General features: G+C 37.5%; 1 protein-coding gene across 1 annotated transcript; it reads right to left on the bottom strand.

Annotated features, from left to right (window-relative positions):
* Nucleotides 1–391: 391 nt before the first annotated feature.
* Nucleotides 392–19675, bottom strand: LOC129893904 (beta-ketoacyl-[acyl-carrier-protein] synthase III A, chloroplastic-like). The gene is made up of 9 exons (XM_055969335.1): nt 19184–19675; nt 18460–18624; nt 17823–17971; nt 12644–12780; nt 11593–11698; nt 8537–8655; nt 3607–3671; nt 3306–3528; nt 392–932 (listed from the first exon to the last, which is right to left on the bottom strand). The coding sequence occupies exons 1-9, from the start codon at nt 19291–19293 to the stop codon at nt 711–713; spliced, it is 1296 nt and encodes a 431-aa protein (XP_055825310.1). The 5' UTR covers nt 19294–19675; the 3' UTR covers nt 392–710.
* Between the last annotated feature and the right edge of the window lie 1802 nt (nt 19676–21477).

Below are 21477 nucleotides of genomic sequence, written 5' to 3'. Positions count from 1 at the left end.
GAGTGGTATATTTGCCCATTTTTCCTATAATATATTTGATGCTCGCCAAAAATAATTACATATACATTTTTTTTACTGTTAATTTAGCAGACGACCATATAGTGTAAAAATCACAAAATGAAACTAAAGATTTAACTGAAAAAATGGAATTTCGCTGTTGAATACTTTTACTTGAACAGAGATGAACTAGTTAAATGAGACTGGAGCTTGACGAAAACTAGTTAAATGTGACTGGGCCATTTTCTGTTCACGATCTTAAAAGTATTCTTAACGCTTGTTCGATATCTCACATTTCTGGATTGTGTCATAAAGGTTTACTTCGAATCTGATAAACATCAAAATTTGCACTGTGATGACTCGAGCACGTTTTTTCAGCATTATATTCCAAAAATGGTACAACCTACGGAGTACTATATCATGAACGTTATGCAAATAGGCGTCTCGAATCCAAATCTGGATAAAAATGTTAACAGTAACATCAATGGGGACAAAATGTTGATAATTTATTGACGATAGGAAAATTAATACATGAGAAAATCAGAGAGACCAAAAGTGGATTCTTCCATTGAAGCCTACACCACAATCAGCTACTACTAAACAAAAAAAAACATAAGGAAAATGCAACCTTATCATTTCTTCTTTCCATCTATGTTTGAGATCATTACTGCAGAATCCAGGTGTGAGACCAGACCCAAACTCCACAGCAGCATTTACCCCCATCTGAGTATTGCAGAGCCCCACGTAAGGCCAGCACCAAATCCAGCGGCAGCAATGACATGACCTGCCTGCACTTTCCCACTTCGAACAGCTTCATCCAGTGCCAAGGGTATCGATGCAGCACTTGTATTGCCATAATTTACCAAATTTGATATGACATGTTCTGATGGCACATCCAGACGTGTTGCTACTGCATCAATAATCCTTTGATTTGCCTGCATGTAGCCATTCCCAATAAGTTGCTTTTCTGAAGTCGATGCAGGATGATTACTCGAAAGGAGCATTAAGAAACTTTCTGTGAATTATCTCGAGTTGTATTTGCCATTAAATAGTAAGAAAATCTTTTAAAATGATCTTCAGACTCAAAATGCCAAAGATTTACCCACGATATCTTGAACAAGAAATGAGTTTCTACATCAACAATGAAATTGGATAAAGAGAATATCGTGCATCATAAAGATGAATCATGGGTCAAGCTAGTAAACCAAATATAAAGAACCCTATTGTGCTTTTACAAACACATGACAATTTGCAGTTTTGTCAATAAGCAGGTTACTCTTTTCTTTCTTACTTTTCGTTTTGATCTTCTTTATACTCTTCACTTCTTTTTCATAAGATATTTTTTCACTTTTTACTTATTTCTTCTTTAATCTAAATACTCATTTTGTGCTACACCAATCATTTTTTCTCCCCCTATACCTTTGTTTTTCTCTTTTTCATTTTTCCTTCTCTTCATGGTTTATAATCTCTCCTGCAATTCTTCATTAATAAAATCTCGTGTTTCTTCATCCCCATAACATGCAAGTCATGGCAACTTTAGGCGACTATTCTAGTCCTTTCTGTTCTCTTTTTTGGTTTCTTTTATTTCAACCAGGAAACTGCCAGATGTTTAGCACATACAAACGACAAGGATGAACATAGTATAAAAAAGATTAAGGGTGTGTTCACTATGGAGGAAAATATTTCTGCCCAATTTTCCCACGTTCATTTAGTCAAAAAAATTGGAAAATATTTTCTTTAGGAAAACAAGTTCCTAAAAAATGAGGAAAATGACTTCCCTAATGGAAGTAGGAAAAACAAGTTCCACAAGTGGCGTTCCATGTTGATTGTGCCCTATCCACCCCATCCAATACACCTCATCTTCACCCCACACCTACCCCACCTCCCATAGTATTTATCTTAGATTATATACAAATGCTTATAGGATACTCCCTTTGTCCCAATTTATATGACTTACCTTCTTTTTAGTCAGTCCAAAAAAGAATGACACATTTCCATATTTTTAGTAATAATTTAACTTTAAAATACCCATTTTACCTTTAATAAAATGATTTTTAGCTACACAAATATCTATGACTTATTTTAGACCACAAGTTTCAAAAGTCTTACTTTCTTTCACAACCTCCGCGCCAAGTCAAACTAACTCATATAAATTGGGACGGAGGGAGTAATATTTTCCACTTACGTATCGAACACGAGAAAACATTTTCCTTGTCCAAGACACAAGAAGATAGGATAATATTTTTCGCTTACCCATTTATTTTTTTGGAAAACATTTTCCAAAAAAAAATAATCAATTCATGAAAAACATTTTCCTTCCTACCAAACACACCCTAAAAGGAAAACACATATTTTTCACCCTTCATTTTGGGATACATGTGAAATATGGGGTCACTTTGGTCCACAAATATGAGAGTTGATGACGAATTTCAAAAATAATGTGTCTCACCTGAAAAAAATGAGGCAGTAAAAACTGTACTTTAACTTTTCAGTAAAGCAACTTGAAAATGAGAATATATGCATAACTTTTATCTATATTTTGTTCTAACTCGAACTCAAAAGAAAACATGGGGAAAGGCGTAGGACAGCCATGCTCTTGTTATCTTGCTCTGGCAGCATCATAATTATGTATATTTTGTTCATACTTCCGTGGTTGGTATACTTGTTCTTTTGTCCTGCATTTCTCAGGCAATAATCACACATCCACTAGCTTAGTAAAATAACTCTAATCCCAATCTCATATGCTTTGTTTGCTACGATATAGAGTAATAGTTGAGTTGAACTTATAGGGGTAATATAGGTAAAGGTCTATGCCTTGGGCACATTAACTTCTGAACATTCTCTTAGGTTCAATATGGGAAATTGGAACTGATGTAACTTTGAAGTATAATGATAGAAGCACTAAAAATGATTTACTTAATACTAAAAAATTGTACGTCCAGTTTTATAGTACCTTTTAAACTGTTTTATCACTGAGAACAAAATATTATACTTCAAGTGTACGGATTCAATTATTCCTGTAATTTTCTGGTAAAAGATTCTCTATTTAATCAGGGCAGTTCTTTGTTTAACTGTCGGGACTTCCTCATGTTAACAACTGCCCCAGGCCGCCTACAAACATGATCTGGCCTTTACCCAGCCAAATATCAGCTTTGAGAAAAAATATATAAAATTAGAGAACAGGAGGAGGGGAATCACGAGTATCAGTGCATTTGTCACTAATCGTTCATAAATGTATTTCATTATATTCAGTCAGTCAAAAACGTAACAGCTTCTAAGAGAAGGCCATCAATCCCAGAAAGCCATACCTGGTGGAGAAGCAGCCAATCAATTTTGGACCGAGGAAGACCTGCGTTCTCTAAAGCTGCTTCTATTGATTGTGGCACAACACGGACAGCAAATCTAAAGACCTCTTTACCATTCATCTGGATGCAAGAGTAAGAGGAACTTGTTGGTGGAAAACCAATAACAGAACCATTTGTACCAAACACGTTATCTGCTTCATTCTCTTTGATCGAAGCATTCAAGTGCCTGAATATGAAAACAATCATTTAGTGGCCCTCTAAAAAAGAAATCAAGGGAACTTTTCATAAATATGACAATAAATACCTTTGACCTTCACCATCACTATGCAAGTCAAAACCAAATAAACCATCTTCTCCAATATCACAGGCCTACAAGAGTGTGGATTTATATAATTTTGAGAAACTGATATGTGCAAAGTAGCAGTGAACATGGTCAATAGCTAGCAACAATAGAACAAGAAACAAGGCCTCAACAAGAACATGGGTTAAGACAAGAAGAAGATGCAAAGTCACACCTCTTCACTAAGGAAAAGAGCTCCTCAATCAATAGTGCATCTATGTTGTCTTTCAAGCTATGAAGTATATCAAGAGTATATAGTAGTGAAGAAGCTTAGATTGACTGAAGACGTCAACTAGTTATTGATTTGCAAAGAAGCAAGAACAATCTCTGTTCTTTCAGTGATTAGACACCTTCAATTCATCATCGAGGTGAAAAATGTCAAACAGGTAAACTGGGAGTGGTATTATTGAACCTATACTGATCTTGCCAGCAGTGATCCATCTTTAGTGCACAGGTGAGTAGGCTAGGACACACCGAAAAGAAATATCCATTTAGTATGTTCGATCATTTTAAAATGAGTATTAGGTTGGGAACTGGTTCTTAATTGACCATTTCAAACTTAATGCCAAATCCAATCAAATTGCAGGTCAGATGGCTATACCACAGATTCACAGAGAACAGCATGAGAAATCCTTGTCTGACTGAGACCAAGCCCCGGGGGGCACTCTCTAACCTACTTGTCTGACCTACAAATACCCAACACATGGTCATCACAAACTTAACACACCAACCAAAACATGGTTAACTTGATGGATTAAACTAATTAAGAGAGAAAAAGGGAAAAAGGAAACGAGTGACATCAATTCCACCAGCCACACCTGACCTTACTGGCGTGAAAAATTGAGGCACCTCCAGGGCTCCAGCCGCCAACTCGAAAGGTTGGCCCCACAAGCGCAAACTACTACCTTTAACCTGCCCTTTTCTCCAATAAAATAAATAAATCATTTCTTACTCCACCATCCACATTCCCTCCACACATTGTAACGCTCCTACCAGCTACCACTACGACCAACCATTCCCACAATTCTTGGCAAGTTCAAACCGTTCTGGTTCTCCTTGGCTTTCAACCAATTTTATTTGTGGTAATCCACTTACTAACAGCTGAGTGGAGAAAATAATGGATCAAACAATCTTATAATCCCTAGTCACACTTTTTAGGAATTCCTTCTGCCCAATCACCCTTGTTTAGAACTTGTATTCTCTTTGGCACTAGAAGATGTGTAAATAAAAATGTAAACTTGAGCTTTGTGGAAGTGGTTTTTAATATTTAATAGAGAAATAGGATATTACATCTGGAAGGAGAAGGGTAACACACAAAGCTGGGGGAGGGGGGGCAGCAATAGGGAGTCACTTCATTGGTCATAACATTAGGTACAATCTGGATGGGTTCTTTGAAGGAATTTCAGTTGCAACATGAATGTTTTAGAATGACTGCGGAGTATAAGGTTACAGAGACAAGTTTCACTTTCCTCTTTTCCTTTGTTAACCATGGTAAGCACAGAGCAATGGACCAACAACACCGCGTAGGATTCAACTTCTAGACTGAACAGCAGCCAAAAAAATTCTAGTATGTGACAGTGAAGTTTGTGTATATTTTTTGGACGAATAATCGGGTGAAGTAGATCCACGAATAAGTTTTCTTATCATGGGTGCCCTCAATTACTTTCATCTTAATTGCCATATGGTTAAATCTTGTAACACTGCCTTCATTGCCCCTATCCCCAAAAGGAAAGGTGCAGTTGAATAAAGGGATTATAGACCTATCAGTTTGATGGGGAGCATCCACAAGCTAACGGCAAAGACTTTGGCCGAAAGACTCAAAAGTTCATTGATAAGTTGATATCTGGGCAACAAAGTGCCTTTGTCAAGGGTAGGCAGATCACTGATGCATCCCTGATAGCTAATGAAGCCTTGGATTGGAGAATCAAGAGCAGGGAAGCATGCATATTATGCGAACTCGATATAGAAAAGGCACTTGACCAATTGAATTGGGATTTCCTTCTCAACATGCCAAGGAAAATGGGTTTTGGAAGAAAATGGCAAAGATGGATAAAGTGAAGTATTTCTTCTGTGAAATACTCAGTGTTGGTCAACAAAAGCTTTGTCGGTTTTTTCTCACCTCAGGAAGGCCTTAGGCAGGAGGACACCCTCTCTCTCCCTTTCTATTCATTCTGGCTATGGAAGGTCTCACTTTGATGCTAGACAAAGCAAAGGAACTGCAGTGGATCCAATGTTTTCAGGTTGGTAGAAACCTATCCACCTCAGTCAATGTTTCACACCTGCTTTATGCAGAAGATACATTGATATTTTTTGGTGCTACCGCCCGAGTCATCAATCTTAACCTAACCTTATTTTTGAAGCACTCTCTGGACTTCATATCAATATGCTCAAAAGTACTATATTCCCAGTGAATGAAGTTCGCAATATAGAAGATCCCTCAAGCATCCTCTGTTGCAGAATAGGCTCCTTTCCCACAACCTACCTAGGTTTGCCTCTGGTAGCCAAATTCAAGTCCACTGATATTTGGAATGGTGCTATTGAGAAAGTTGAGGAAAGGTTAGCTTCCTGGCAGCAACAATATCTCTCCATGGGGGGCAGGCTTACCTTGATCACCAGTGTGTTGGATAACATCCCTCCATATCACATGGCTCTTTTTCCTATGCCTAGTCAAGTTCTAAAACAGCTAGACAAGCTAAGAAGAAGATAACTATGGGAAGGTAACAGCGAAACTCGTAAGTTCGCTCTAGTCAAATGGCCTAAAGTCATTCAACCTAAGGCCAAAGGGGGTCTAGGCATCAAGAACCTCAAGTTTCACAACATAAGCATGCTAATGAAATGGTTATGGAGGTATGGTCAACCAGGAGCAGGCTACTGAAAAGATGTAATTGATGCCAAGTACGGCTCTTTGAATCACTGGTGCACTAGACAACGCTCAGGGACACATGGGGTAGGATTATGGAAGCATATTAGCAGTTTGCATTCTGATTTCTTTCAGAAATCTTCTTTCAAGGCTGGGAATGGTATGCACATAAAATTCTGGGAAGATAAATGGCTCGGGAACATTGCTCTAAAATACACCTATCCAAAACCAATTTGCCAGAAACAAGAGTTCCTGTATTGCCCAAATCGGAGACAACATATGGAGCCCCTCTTTCAGAAGGAACCCACAGGACTGGGAAATCAATGACATGATTGCTCTACTTGCAACACTAGCAGATTTCAACATTAATGAGCATCAAGCAGACAAAATCATTTGGGTACATCTAAAAAGGGGGAATACACGGTCAAGGAAAGTTATGATCTGATGTGTTGCAGGGTGGAATTCTGGAGGATTGGCCTTGGAGACATGTTTGGAGGACCAGGCTATCACTCAGTTACATGCTTGGCCTGGACTGCTCTCAATAATGCTTGCTTGACACTAGATAATCTTAGCAGAAGGAAAATTACTCTAGTAAACAGATGTTATTTATGCAAACAGAATCCTGAGTGTGTTAGCCACCTTTTTTTGAACTGCCCCGTCACAACTGACATTTGGAACTTTTTCTTTTCTCTCTATGGCCTTTCCTGGAGTATGCCCAGGTCAATCAAGGAATCCTACATCAGCTGGATCTCTTGGAGAGTTGACAAAGAAATCAAGAAAGTCTGGAGGATGATCCCAACAATCATTTTTTGGGTGATCCTGAATGAAAGGAATCGCAGATGCTGTAATGGAACCTACTCTCTGAAGACTAAATGCTTAGTTAATTTGTTCAGTTGGAATTTTCTTTCACCTGTCAATAGCGTTGACATGTTTTTGGATTTTGTGAGCTCCTTGGCTTTAGCTTAGGCTACTTGTACTAGTGAGGAAATGTTTTATTTTGCCCTTCTGTACTAGAGCTAACTGGTCACACCTTTTCAAATTTGGTATCTTCCTGATGCCCATTCAATGATAATCTTTAACCTTATCAAAAATAACCAAGAAATCCTCGAGGGGTAGCGGTGCACGGTTCGAAACTCAGGGGATAATGGGCCGGTCCCTCTACTTTTCTCCACTTAAATACCATGCCCATGGCATGGTTCGAATACGTGACATGTGCTATTCCACAGATTGCACTCTCACCATTAGACCAAAGCCTAGGGATGGTCCATGGATAAGCATTTCAAGAACAAGAAATTTCGAAAGGACAGAAAACTCACACACAAGAAATTGTCAGAGTTCTTTAAAAAAAATAAGGAAAAAAAAAGACAGAGACATGAAGCCAAAGGAATTTCAAATGATTTCGGGCATAGCACCTACAACTCCCGAAATACAAAAGCAAAACTAAGAAAACCAACTTTAAGCTATGAAAGGAAAGCTCTACACATGTATCACGTCAGACATTCAAACCACGCATATTTACACCAGGTGGTCAGCTTTGTGCCATTGTATTAAGAAGTGGTCCACTTTTTCAAGTTAGACCCATGGTCTGGATACTAGTTTTGAACTTTGAAATTCAGACCAGGTGGCCACGTTCGAACTTCAGATCACTGATCTAATTTTTAAAAAGTGGTCAACTTCTAAATACAAAGCCACAGAAGCGGTTATTTGTGTAAACCAGAACCAATAATAGTTAAACCAACCGAAATGGTGACGAAAATCAGCCATCAGCGAGGCTGAGACATTTCTAATGATATACACGTCTAGTTAATATCCCCAACCCAACCTCAACCCTGGCAGAGAAAAATAAGACCTCATGAACTTCATCAATTTAGACTGTAAGAAGAGTACAGAAGAATCTAGAGATACTTGAATCAGTAAAGGGGGGATTCATCCCTCTTTTTACTTGATGGGAATAAAATAGGATAGTCACTGGAAAAACCGCAATAAATAAAATTCATATTCACTAATTGATTCGTAAATTCTCCTTAATCATACCTGCACCACTACAGCACCAGCAGCATCACCAAAGAGAATACAGGTCCCTCTATCTGTCCAGTCAACATAGCGAGATAGAGCATCAGCCCCTATAACAAGAACATTTTTAAAACCACCACCTGCAACACGGCAGAATTTCAATAATCAGCAGAGCATATATGGATGAATATATAATTCAATACATCATAGTTATGCTGGTATTGACAATTCAACAATATTTCACAAGGTAAAGAATAAAATTTTAGGTCACTACTCACTAAGGGGTCGTTTGGTTTGAATACATGTTATGATGGAATTAGTTTTTATGAGATAAGTTATGTTGGGATTAGTTATGATGGGATAAGTTATGCTGAGATTATTTCTTATTGAATGTTTGGTTTGTTGTATTCAAAATAATACGCACTGCATAAATTTTAAGAATAGGTTGTTTGTTTACAAAAAACCCTCACATTATTTAGTATTTTTATATTTTCTTTGCAAGCTTTAGTTATTCAATATTCATTCTTAAAATAAAACTTTCATCTTCTTTAGCTTAAATATTTTAATGTGTGCATTTCCATGATGTCCGTATGTATTTAAAAACTAAACTTTCTTCTTATTTAATTTAAAAATAGAATTTTCATTTTAACTTTGTTAAAGTAAAAAAGAATTTATGAGAAATCAAAATATAAATAAACATAAGAATTAGTCAAATAAATTTATAAATAAAAATTACATTATATAGTGTAATTTTTTAATAGAAAAAATATGAAGAATTATCACAAAAATAAGGAGTGAAGGTTGTGAATGTTGTTATATATGGTATTAAAAATAATGTAACTATATATATATATATATATATGTATATATATATACATATATATATGTGTGTGTGTGTGAATGTGAAAAGTGAGGTATAAAAAGGATTTAAAGGGATATCTTTGTCATTTACATATTTTATCCCGGGATTAGTATACCACCCAAGAGGAGGTATAACTTATCCTAGTACTAATTATTAATTCCGGAATAAGTTATCCCAAACTTGCCAACCAAACAACAAATATAAATGACACTATAATTTAATCCTACGACTATTTGGTGTTATCCTTCACACTAAACGACCCCTAAATCATATCCCCAAGGGATTTATCCAAGAGGTTAATAATTTTCAGTGTCGTTAATATATTCCAATTCTTTATCTAGAAAAGCTGCCCCTCTTATTTGTCGTTCACTTTTCAGTATCCACAAACTGCATGACCTCAAGTCCTCAACTTTACTTTTCAGGTTTTGACGATAATGACCTATCATTTTTTTCACGTAACTTGTGATACTGAACGTTAGCAGGCCTTTGTTAGACTTATTAATAACATTTAAGATCATCCTCTAAAGCCCCACTTGTGGGATTACACTGGGTATGTTGTTGTTGTTATTATTACCCACCAAGGGCCATTACATCTCTAATTAGGTATAGAACACTAAACATCTCCCTCCAGTTCTAGAACTGAGTAAGAGAGTTCATCAATAAACCAGAAATGAGGTATTTACAACTGACTGATCAAAAAAACTCAGGTATATGCTTGTTCTCTATTTGCAAGGAGTGACGATTTGTTCACATAGTTTCTATTAGTCAGATAGTGTAGTTTCTACTTATCTCTAAGATTCAGAGCCCGGAGATCTAGCAATTCCTCAGTACCATGGTAAATCTGATTCTTTGAAGTTGTAGCATAGAAGCAACATACCTGTACTTCAGAAACTATATAAACCTTCTATTTGGACTAGACGATTCGAGCTGGGTCCTAATTGAATGGTGAAAGGATAGGACAAAAGCCACTACCACATCGGCCATATCGGCCATATTTAAGCACAAGTCCAAATTCAAGTGAAAAACCAGCACTTGAAAGAAAAGGTTTGACATTAAAAAAAATGGCTAGGGTCGGTATTAAAGTGGAGAAGGATAAAGGGTCAGGCCTATCATCCATCGAGTTTCAAACACAGCGCCACTGACTCTCGGGGATCTAGGTTACAAAAAAAAACATTGGTTAGGTCTGGAGCATTTAGGGAAGAAGTGTGGCCACACTGCCACAAGCTGGACCAAGTAGCCATCCATTGGTGTTGTTTCCACTGTTCTTGCTGGTCAAGCTATGTTGCGTTTCTGGAATATTGATTATTGCTAAATCCTCAAGAAACATCAAACATGCAGATCGGATTCAGCTAGAAAAATGATCTCTTTCTACTGGAACATGGAATGTAAAGTTGGTCCACCTAGAAGTGCTAAACATTCTTCATCCAATGCAAGGTTTGGAGCTCCCGCAACATATGAAGGCAATTACAAAAAAAATGATGAAACACTTCAAGTTATGTTACTTTGACAAGTGAGAAAACACTTGCTTAAAAGACACTCGTCAAGGAGTTAATCTTAGGTAGGAGATCTTAAAATAAGAAAGTCAAGTAATCAGAACAAGCTTTCTGGGAAATGGTACTGGAAAGCCTCCAATAGTCATAACTTATAACTTCCAAGTTACAACTTGACAGCATATGCTAAGTCATTCTTTAAAAAAAGAAAAAATGAAATACTCTCCCTCCTCTCTACCCCACAAAGAGGTTTTTGTGCGTCTTACCCTCCCTTCCTCTCTCTCTCTCTCTCTCTGACACACACACATAGTATACCTAACAGTATTATGATAGAAACATCATTCTTTCATTGAGTAGTGTCATAATCTTTGTCTCATGTATGTTCTGTTGTCTTCCAAACCTTAAATCATCTCAAATTAATCATCCAAAATCTTGCTTAAGAATCTAAGACAGTGCAAATTGTATTATTGTTTAACCTCAATTACAGATCACTTGAAGTATATCTGTTAAAAAGTCCCACATCGGTAGAGGGATGGGAAATTGGTCTCCTTATATAGACTTGGACAAACCTCCTCTCATTAGCTAGCTTTTGGGGTTGAGTTAGGCCCCGGTATCATATCTTTACAATATCCAATAAAAGATTTATTACCTGGTTCATTAGATCGCTCTATGGCAAAGTTTACAAAGAACTTGACTAGCAAAAATAGAAGTTTACAAAATTCTACCTCTGATATAGCAAGCAGCAGATACCAAACCCAACATGAACCCGCTACAAGCAGCTGTAATGTCGAAAGCCAGTGGATTGCTTTTGCAGCCAAGTGCTTTTTGGATCTGAGTAAAGAAGTACCAAAAAGAATAGATAGAGTCCCCAAGAAAATTCTGAAGAGAACGTGATTAAACATATAATTTGACGGAGCAGCGACTTAGTTAATTTGGATCAGCAGTATAAATCAGAATTAAAAAGTCAGTCGGTTAGAAATGAATGATATAATTAGAGCATTGGAAAAGATAAGAACCAGATGATCCTTGAATAAACACGTTCTTTGCAGGGCACAGAAATCTATTGCAAGTAATTAGAAAGACAAATTAGCAGTAACAACACCATTGGGGACACCTCAAACCTTTTACCACGCTAACAGTACAGCTCTCATTACATCATAAATGTACTTTCCTTGTTTCATATGATTTTTCATTTTTTTGGATAAAGGTAAAGTTTTCTTTGTTTCACATAATTTCAAGGGAAATGCATGGTGACACTCAATTATAACCACAATGCCAAGATAAACAAAAGAGTTGCCATTGAAATGTAATATCATATGCACATGAATGAGTAAATGCATAATGAACAACAGTGTCATGCACACAGATGACAGAACTAAAGTTGATGAGCTTCACTTAATTGTATTAAAGGGTAATATCTTTATCAGTTATAATCCGTAAATGCAGGAGACAAGTTCATCAACAATATGTTGTGAATGGTAAAAAAGAAGAACTGTACATACTGTGAATCAATTGCTACACATAAACTATGTTTTATAAAGTAGATATAGCAGTAGGCAAAGAGAATAAACGTCTAAATTCAAAGGCTCCATGGCAATGCATTCCATGTTCTCACTCAGGCTAACTCATGTTATGGGTGTTGAATAAAGAATGCACTATTGCAAGTTCTTTCTGAATGGTCTACTGAAGACGGGCTATACCACTAGAAAGGTAATTTTTGTTGCAAGTATCAGTTGTATGGAAATATAATGACACTATTCTTTTAGCAAGTTATACCTGTGGAGCACTACCGAAAAGATCATCTGGAGTTGAACAGCATAGCAAAATTAGGTCAACATCATTAGGATCAACCTCTGCCATCTCAAGCGCTTTCCTTGCAGCCTCTGCAGCCAGATCTGTTAAATTGTCTTTGCCTGTAAAAGCATATATCAGATTTGAGGCTGGTTTACATAAAATACAAAAAAATGTAACACGTCTTTTTTCATCTAAATAAGAATAGAAGTATGTGAGCCCCATTTCACAAAAGGCATTTCTGATTTTAAATCATTTATACTTCAAACTTATTAATGCATGGCTGATCTTTGCCAAGTCATTCATGTGTATCCACAAAAATTTAAATGTTAGACTCTTTCATTTATTAAGTAAACAATAAGGTTATGTTCTACAAACATTCAACAACAACAACAACAACAACAACCCAGTGAAATCCCACAACGTGGGTCTGGAGAGGGTAAAGTGTACGCAGACCTTACTCCTACCAAGGTAGGACAGCTGTTTCTGAGAGACCCTCGGCTCAATAGAAGCATAAAAAGAGGTCAGATAAGGCTAAAAAGTTCAAAGAGATATGGGAAATCAAATAACGAAAGCGACACCAATAAAATAGAGTAATCAAAGTACAGAAAGTAATAGATAATAATAGAAATCAGAGCACAAAAAATTATAGTGCGCTAATGCGCCTACTAATATGGAAGAATAACGAGACTATGTACTAGCCTTCTACCCTAATATGAGTCATCCACACCCTCCTATCTAATGTCATGTCCTCGATAAGCTATAACTGCGTCATGTCTTGTCTAATCACCTCTCCCCAATATTTCTTCGGCCTCCCCCTACCTTTTCTGAAACCATTCATGGTCAACCTCTCACACCTCCGCACTGGGGCATATGTGTCTCTCCTCTTCACATGCCCAAACCATCTCGGTCGCATTTCCCGTATCTTGTCTTCCACAGAGGCCACTCCTATCTTGTCCCGAATAGCCTCATTTCTAATCATTTCGCTCCTAGTATGCCCACACATCCATTTCAACATTCTCATCTCGGCAACTTTCATCTTTTGAACGTGAGAGACCTTAACTGGCCAACACTCCACCCCATATAACATAGCCGATCTAACCACCACTTTGTAGAACTTGCTCTTAAGTTGTGGTGGCACCTTCTTGTCACATAGCACACCGGAAGCGAGCCTCCATTTTATCCACCTTGCCCCAATACGATGTGTGACATCATCGTCAATCTCTCCGCTGCCTTGCATGATAGACCCAAGGTACTTGAAACTACTTTTCTTTCAGATGGCCTGGTCACCAAGCCTAAATTCCGCGCCAACCTCCTGAGGTGTCTCACTGAACTTGCACTCTAAGTACTCTGTCTTGGTCCTACTCAGCTTAAACCCTTTAGACTCTAAGATATGTCTCCAATCCTCCAGCTTAGCGTTAACTCCGCTACGAGTCTCATCGATCAGGACTATATCGTCCGCGAAAAACATAAACCATGACACCGCACCTTGAATTTGTCACGTCAATCCATCCATCACCAAGGCAAATAAAAACAGACTAAGAGTTGATCTTTGATGCAACCCCATCATAATCTGGGAAGTGCTCTGAGTCCCCTCCTACTGTCCTTACCTTGGTTTTGGCACCCTCATACATGTCCTTGATCACCCTAATGTACGCCACAGGTACGCCTTTAGCCTCCAAACATCTCCATAGTATCCCTCGTGGAACTTTATCGTAAGCCTTTTTATAAGTCGATGAATACTATATGCAAGTCCCTCTTTCTCTCCCTATACTACTCCACCAGTCTCCTCATAAGATGGATGGCTTCTGTAGTTGAGCGTCCCGGCATAAATCCGAACTGGTTCTCTGAAATAGACACGCCTCTCCTCACCCTCATCTCCATCACTCTTTCCCACACTTTCATAGTATCGCTTAGAAGCTTGATACCCTATAGTTGTTGCAGCTCTGGATATCCCTCTTGTTTTTGTATAGAGGGATCATTACACTCGATCTTCATTCTTCGGGCATCGTTGCCGTCTTAAAGATGACATTAAATAACCTGGTCAGCCACTCCAAACCTACTGAGCTCGCACTCTTCCAAAACTCCCCAGAAATTTTGTCAGGTCCGATCGCTCTTCTCCAGCGCATCCTACGCACACCACCCTTAACCTCTTCGACCGTAATACTCCTACACAACCCAAAATCGTGACGCCTCCTTGTATGTTCCAAATCTCCCAAAACAATCTCTTTGTCCCCTTCTTCATACAAGAGTTTATGGAAGTATGACTGCCATCTTTGTTTAATGAGGTCTCCTGTACCAATACTTTTCCATGCTCGTTCTTAATGCACTTCACTTGATCCACATCGTGTGCCCTTCTCTCCTGTGTCCTGGCTAGCTTGAACAATTTCCTATCCCCGTCTTTCTCTTCTAGTTCAGCATATAGGCGTTCAAAAGCTGTCGTTTTTGTCGTCGAAACCACCGACTTCACCTCCTTCCTCGCTATCTTATAAAGTTCCCTATTCGTCCACTTCTCCACCTCATTCTTGCTTTCTATCAACTTCGCATACGCCATCTTCTTTGTTTCCACCTTCCCTTGCACTTCTCCATTCCACCACCAGTCCTCTCGATGCCGACCACGGCTACCTGTCGAGACTCCCAACACTTCCCTTGCTACAACCCTAATACAACTAGCCGTCCTCTCCTACATATTGTTCGCATCCCCACTACTATCCAGGCCCCCATATCCTTCAATTTCTCTCCCATCTCCAGGACACTAGCCGTGGTCAAACTCCTCTATCTGATCCTAGGTCGGTCATCCCCGACCCTCTTCTTCCCCATCATCTTGATCCCTAAATCCATCACCAAGAGCTTATGTCGAATCGTAAGATTGTCGATCAGAATGACCTTACAGTCTTTGCACAAACCTTTATCATCCTTCCTAAGGAGTAAAAAAATCTATCTGAGTCTTAGCCACTGAACTACAGAAGGTTATCAAGTGGTCCTCTTTCTTCGGGAAACTCAAATTGGCTATCACCAACCCAAAAGCTCTTGCAAAATCTAAGAGTGAAACTCCTCCTCCATTTCTGTCCCCAAAGCCAAAGCCTCCATGCACATCATCATACCCTCCCGAAATAGACCCGATGTGCCCATTGAAATCCCCTCATACGAAGAGCTTCTCAGTAGGCGGTATGCCTCCCACTAGCTCGTCCAAATCCTCCCAAAAGCGCCTCTTATCCTCCTCACCTAAGCCAGCTTGGGGCGCATAAGCACTAATAATGTTCAACGTGATCCCTTCAACGACCACCTTATTCGACATCATCCTATCAGTGACTCTCCTAACCTCCACCACCTGATCCCTTAAATCATTGTCTACTAAAATGCCTACTCCATTCCTATACTTCGATCTACCAGAGAACCAAAACTTATACCCGTCTACCTCCTTATCTTTAGAACCTACCCATTTGGTCTCTTGGACACAAGCTATGTTAATCTTCCTCTTCTTTAGAATCTTAACTAGCTCTATGAATTTTCCCGTCAACGTCCCAATGTTCCAAGAACCTACTCTCAGTCTAGACGCTCCTTTAACCCACTTACCCCTCCTTACCCTCGTCTCTGTCCTCTTCCCCGTCTCTGAGCGAGAACATGACTCTAGTCTACCATCACTACCCAAAGCCACGAAAACGCATATGAACTAAAAAAATTCAAAAGTCTAAAGTCAGCAAAAAGTAACTACAACTGTATGAGCAAAGAATAGATATGGAAAGATATGAAAAACGGAGGTACCAACTCCAGTTGAAATGAACCTGATTGCCGCCGGAAAACACTGGAAATGAAAAGTAAACGTTACGGGAATACTCAAATAGCAAGTGATTGTTCAAAGAAACTCTCTGAGGATTTTCGTCAAACACTTTGTGTGCAAGGCTCTTCTTAAATATTTCTTTTCATCCTTCTGTAAAATTTCTCAACAATGGCACTAAAGACAACAGGGAAAAAGCCAACTGCGAAGAAACCAGTAGAGGAAAAGAAGGCCGAGGAAGTTCCAAAATATGCAACCCTCAGAGAAGCAACTGACCGAGAGATGCCTTAATTAATTAATCAAACCGAAGCCTCCGCACTGAGAATCAAACTCGCCAGACGAAACCGGCACTGATAACCAAACTCGCCGAAAGACGACCGTCAGCAAATGTCAGATGAAAATATCTAGAAGGTGAAATAAAGTATCATGATAACACTGATACGTATCTACAAAGAACACTGATACGTATCATGATTCCTAAAAAAATTATTCTATAGAAATCTGTCAATCTAATCAGAAGAGAACATAAATGTGTAGTGTGTAAAAGGGCAGCCCGGTGCACTTAAGCTCCCGCTATGCGCAGGGTCCGGGGAAGGGCCCGACCACAATAAATGTGTAGTGTGTACAGTAAAATAAAGTATCAAAAGCTCTTTGAATTTCTGAGAAAAGGACCGAAAGGAAATATTACAAAGAAATAGGATATCCAATTCACACATCACACTAGGGCCCTTTGGGAGTCTTTGGATAGGTACTTTTTCATATAGTGCTTCTACGGTTGTACCAACAGTCATATAAATTTTATACTAGCAATATGCTTGATGTTTGGTGCAATCATTTTACAAAGCCAAATTTTTTGTTGGCATTTACAGTTTAATCTCAACAAGAATTACTATTAATTTGACAATGAGCAGGTTATCTTTTTTATTAGATGAAATTTAAGGCCTATAGGAGTTTCAAAAGCTCTAATTATGAGCTTCTACCAAAGCGCTTCTTGTAAAACTCTAGGAACTAAATGTACTTATAAATACTCACCTAAGGTTAGAAATATTTTGGCATGCTACTTGTTTTCTGGATACACCGCACTCCTAAATGGGGCTTAAGTTTTCTTCTTTTTTTTAAATAACTGAAAAATCCCCCAAGGCCAACTGATGCACAGTTTGAAACTCAGTGGATAATGGGCCTGCCCCTATAACCTTTTCCACTTAAACACCAGGTTTTTTCTATGCCAGGGTTCAAACTCATGATGTGTACCTAATCCACACATCCGCGACACTTACAACTAAACCAAAGCCTAGGGTGCTTAAGTATTACTATAATTTTTCTGCTAGAACATAAGACAACAGAATCCAGTCAGTTAAAAAGCATTGAATCCAAATAAAGACTTGCCTGAAAGAACTCTACGGTTACGAATTCCTGTCCGAACAGATATCCACTCATCATTAGTATCAACAATTTTTGCAAGATCATCATTGGATACACTTAGAGCAGGTACTGCAGAGCCGCATCCTATTAGTTTGCAGCCCCTGTTAACTAGCCTGGACAAGCAAATGAAATATTGAGGTTAGAATGAAGAAACACAGATTCAGCTGAATGCTCTGACACAAACTTGAGCCTGCTTGCTGAAATCAGAGTTCTTTCTCAATATGTTAATGAAATGCACCACGATGGCACTCAAATATAACAAAAGTGGAAAGAAGTTTTTGAAAGTGGCACCATTGTTCTGCCTTGATAACTTCCTCTACAGGCTCCTTTTGGCAAACGAGAAGATAAATCCCAAAGAAGAAATAAAAGGCCAAATTCTACAACCAGGCATAACTATCCACCAAAAAATGTGCTTTCTCAAAATATAATATATCGAAGTTTTAGAAAGTGGCACCATTGTTCTGCCTTCTCACTAGCTCAATTTACGGGTGTCCAACCATACTAAAAAAGGCCACGCGATAATTGTCAAGAATTACACGTGAGCAAATCTTTTTATCAAAATATTTTGAGAAGAAATTCAGAAAGAGGTTCTTTACATTACCTCGAGACTCGAGATTGATCCGTTGAAACCATATCTGCACCTTCAACAGTGCTGGAACACATAACGCTGTTGAAGGTTCCATCAGAGAACGATTGCCCAACCTGATATATGCCTATAGATGGACAAAATCTCTTCCTTATAGTAGGCGCTGCTGGTGTAATGAACCTATATCATTGGTCATTTGCATGTATTTATTAACTCAGTAACCCTCAAACAAATAAGGATAAACAACAGAACAAAACAAAAGCAGCAAATATACTCAACGTTTTGACTTGATGCCGTAAAAAGAGGCAGAACAGAGTATGAGAAGATAAGATTATTCGCATAGCATATCTCAAGCAAGTCTTGCATAGACCTTATATAATATAACCAGGGGTGGAAAGGAAGAACTTAGTTTTATTATAATAATATAGAAAATTAAATCTTTAGCAGTTATTGGTATGGCAGTGGCAGAATGGATATAAATGATTCACACACTCCAACCAAACTATTTCTGAATTGAAGCTTAGTTACTAAATGGAAATTCTTTACACTCTGGATAAATAATTGGCTTGTCAGAACAATCACAATCACATAAATGCACAGCAGCAAATCTTCCATGCTTAGGGCTAATTAAATTTACACAGATAACAAGTTCGAAATCTTTAGCTTTTTAGCAAAATCAAACGCACGAATTAGGCATATAAATCCTGTTCAGATCTTAGATCAGAGATAGAGTAGTTACATAGTATGTCCTTGTTGCTGCCGTAGAGTACTGATTCCAACCCTCCCAAGTACTTGATGGCGGTGTTGCAAGGAAAATGTAGGACCAGCGGCAATGGTAGTGTTCGCCATTTGTTAATTCCTCAAACAAACAAAAAAAATTGGCTGTACCGATTGCTCTGCTTCACATGAAAATCTAAGAAAACGAAAATCGAAATAGGAAAAAATGGAAACTTAAGAGAGACAATAAAGATGGCGATGGGAAGAAATGAGGAGGAAAAACAATGTGGATGTCTAAGTATTTCCGTCCATGTGTAGAATCAAATGCATTGAATTCCAGTTCATAGATATCTCCGTCGTAAGCTCAAAATGGGTTGATACGTCTTTGATAGGTTAGCGTATCTGTATTTCACTGCTTTTTCTTTTTTTTTTCCCCGGATGAACTAAAACGATATTATTAGGGAGAGCTTTTATGAACCTGTGGCCTTGGGGACAACTGACTCACTCGCTCTATTTGGTTCAACTTAAATTAGGCCTTTTCTAGACTTTTCCCCTCTCTCTTTTATAGGCCAATTTTCGCGTATTTTTGACTAATTTCATGATATGTTCACTTTTTGATTATAAGGTAATTCTGATAGATGGGGTAGAAACTGCGTAACATCTTGTTTGGATGGTTGTTACTTATTATATTATATTCTATTATTCGTTTAAATGTAATGTCTTCATCAGTCTCTCAGAGTCAAAGCTTTTATTTTAAATTTTATTTTATTGTATTGTTACATTCATTGTTAGATAACACGACGAAAAGTCTCATTTTATCTAATGATCGATTTATTGTAATTGTGTTGTTACCTTAATTTTTTCTTCTTATTTTGTCTTTACTTATTATTTAATAATCAATTATTTACCCTACTTTCTTTATATTAGCTCTATCTCATATCTTTTTTTAGGTTTATCCTTCAGATTGTTGATTTGTAACATTATATAACGATAGAGAATGATATAATCTATTTAATTATTATACTTGTTAAAATAATATGCTAAAATACAATACAATATAGTATAATATATTATGAAACAATATGTGATAACCATTCAAATTATGTACTATATAGCTCTACCCCATATCTTACTTTTCTTGTAGATTTATTCTTAAATTGTGGATGTCTGACGTTATATTACGACGGAGAACATACAATCTATTCAAAAATTATATTCATTAAAATAATAAAGTATGATACAATATAAAACAATATGATATATTATAAAACAATAAGTAACAACTATCCAAACAATATTAAAATTTGAGCACGAAACTCATAATTCCCAACGCACTTAAATGTCCATTAAGCCACTTTCAAATATTTTTTAGACCCATATACATAAATGATTTTGCTAATGAATGTAACAAAAATGAATCCAAAATGTTACATTCATGTAGCCCATTTCATAAATAAATTCTCTTCAATGTGTGCCTAACAATACCACATTCATAAATTCGCATTAAAATCATTTTAGTGTTGTTATTTAAAATATGAAAAAGGGTCAAAACTATCCTCAATTATTCGATATAAATTAAATATACCCTTCAATTATTTTTGAGCTCAAAATTATCCCTTTCGTCTAACTATTGGATCACTTCTAGCCTTTCTCTTAACGGAATAAAATGTGTCATCCAATGTGTAAATTATAATGTAACACCCCCTAAATCATTGTATATGGTGTTCCAATTCTCGATGAAAATGATAATATTCTGTATTTTGCGTATAACTTTTCATAGGATGGTCCAAACTAGGTGATTCAAGTTGGTGAAGAACCCTGGCATCATTCTCTACAACTTTCATGAAACCATAGATTACGATTCGGAGGCTAAGTAGATCAAATAAATTAATTTTTACAAAATCTATTGTTGTGACGAAATAGAGTGTTTGTAGAAGAAAAATCATATCTCGCTGTAGAATGATCCAATTCAGTTAATTCTTGAACGACATGAAAGGAGACTTCTAGAGCTACAAGAAGACACCAAATTCTAATTAGGAAGTTATCTTGTTCAAACGTAGCTCCGAAGAAGGGTATTCTGTAATAAGAAGATTCATCTCACCAACCATGGAAGATCTAGATCTATTTAACATCACTCATGACATCAATAGTCCTCCATTTGACATCACCCATGATATCACAATCCTCCATTGAATTTTCAAGATCATTCTTTGTAATTATTTTATTTATTGTTAGATCTCTCCCTAACATTTATAAATATCCACCTTTTCCCCTCATTTTGTTCATCAAGTTTTTTCAAGCAACTCTTCTCTCTAT

This window comes from Solanum dulcamara, chromosome 7, assembly GCF_947179165.1.
Source record: "Solanum dulcamara chromosome 7, daSolDulc1.2, whole genome shotgun sequence".
NCBI classification, from domain to species: Eukaryota; Viridiplantae; Streptophyta; class Magnoliopsida; order Solanales; family Solanaceae; genus Solanum; species Solanum dulcamara.
Note: the sequence above shows the minus strand (reverse complement) of the source record. Positions and strands in the feature narration are given on the sequence as shown.